General features: G+C 38.4%; 1 protein-coding gene across 1 annotated transcript in view; it reads left to right on the top strand.

Annotated features, from left to right (window-relative positions):
- Positions 1-1,594, top strand: part of LOTGIDRAFT_176294 (hypothetical protein) — a gene marked incomplete at both ends in the record, with an annotated part of 7,462 nt that extends 5,868 nt beyond the window's left edge. The window contains 4 exons of the mRNA XM_009068768.1: positions 495-627; positions 891-955; positions 1,077-1,237; positions 1,471-1,594. Of these exons, the coding sequence (XP_009067016.1) occupies positions 495-627; positions 891-955; positions 1,077-1,237; positions 1,471-1,594 (483 nt within the window). The remainder of the gene's footprint in view (positions 1-494; positions 628-890; positions 956-1,076; positions 1,238-1,470) is intronic.
- Between the last annotated feature and the right edge of the window lie 155 nt (positions 1,595-1,749).

The raw sequence follows: 1,749 nt of genomic DNA, 5'->3' as shown, positions 1-1,749 counted from the left end.
ATGAACACATCCCCTGTAGCTATAATCAAACCAACCAATCAGGTGATCAAGTTACCTAATTCTGGAGTTCTGGATGGATCAGGTAGGGTCAATCTGGATATTCAGGGGAGGGTTTTGGCTACGTCAGATGGAGTGTTGAAATAGTTATGATGTAATTTAACTAGAAAGGAAGTGACCTGTATAGGTTTAGATTATGAAATCCACTGATGTTAGTGGATATTTTTACACTGCTGTACTAAAATTTCGATCAATTACTGACAGGAATATCAGTCTGCTGTGTCAAGAGTTCTATATCCAGACTGACTCGCAACCCTTTGAAGGCTCAAGATGTCTCAGAATCATTCAAGATTTTGATGCACAGAACTAAATTATCAATCAATCATTTTTGAGTGACAGTTGTTGGATCAAAGGTTCAATATCTAGGTTGGCTCACAACCCTTTGAAGGACTCCAGCTTCCTGGATCATCAAGACAATGTATTGTATTTTATTGCAGACAGTACTGATGATGACAAGATTGTGAAGTACCATTGGGAAGAGGTGAATGGACCCTTACAGGAACATAGTATCAGTGGGGATTCTTCTATGTTGAAGTTACAGAACCTTTCTCCTGGCAACTATACATTTAAGTAAGTATACATGCAAGCAATCCCCAAGAATTTCCTTAGCAGTCTTTGGAATAGACCCCATGCAGTGGATCTGTAAAAGGAAAAAGGTCTGCATACAGTACTGATCATGCTTCCATACTTATTAAGTAAAGTGGGAAGAAGGTTCTCTCAAAGGGATGCCTTGCTGTCAGATTCTTACTAGTTATTCCAACCAATGTATTAACCAACTGTTTTGGATTTTGGGTTTTGTTTTGCAGTTTGGATTGTCTATTTGTTTTTTGCAGATTAACGGTAACAGATTCTGATGGTGCTGTCAATTCATCTCAGGCTAATGTCACTGTCCATAAAGGTTAGTTCTCTTGAGTACTTTAAAGCTTTGGTTGGTTAGTAGATGACAAGCTAATGTCCTCTTCCAGCTAAGTTTTTACATGTTGGTGTCAATCAAAATGGTTTCCTGTTCTTCTTTGCAGAAACTGATTATCCCCCTAAAGCCAATGCAGGATCAGATGTAGTGATCCACCTTCCAGTGAAATCAGTGATCCTGTATGGTAACGCCAGCACTGATGATAAGGGTATCGTTAGCTATGAGTGGACCAAAACTGGTGACACTGATATCACTAATGATGTTTCAGTAAGTGCTTTTTTTAAAATCTTTTCCATGAGGACTATTTTCTGGGATCCATCCTACATCAGTCTAAGACAGGTTGCTTTTACTGAAATATATAGACACATACTATGGGTAATGGAACATCCACAAAGCACAAATGATAAAACCTGCTCCTGCAGATTGAAACATATCATCCAAAAAATGTTCAATGTATCAAGCTGGAGCATAAAGAGTGAAAATTACTGTTTTCTTTACAGGGCGTCAGGACACCATTTTTACATCTAAAAGATCTGGAAGTAGGAGACTACACCTATACATTGAAAGTGACGGATGCCAGCGGACAGTCTTCTTCTGCTGATGTTCACGTTTTTGTGAAACCAGGTGTGTATATTGTCATCTGTTATGGCCGTCAATCAATTTTCAATATTCCCTCTGAGCCAAAATACTTTCAATTCCCCAATCTTCTGCAGCTTTCCTGCAAGAAAACTATTGAATTGGTAAATGAACTCAAAATCCTAGTAGCTTTATGTGTTTGT

The sequence above is a fragment of the Lottia gigantea genome (assembly GCF_000327385.1).
Source record: "Lottia gigantea unplaced genomic scaffold LOTGIsca_932, whole genome shotgun sequence".
Classification (NCBI taxonomy): Eukaryota; Metazoa; Mollusca; class Gastropoda; family Lottiidae; genus Lottia; species Lottia gigantea.
This window is presented reverse-complemented; position numbering and strand designations above follow the sequence as displayed.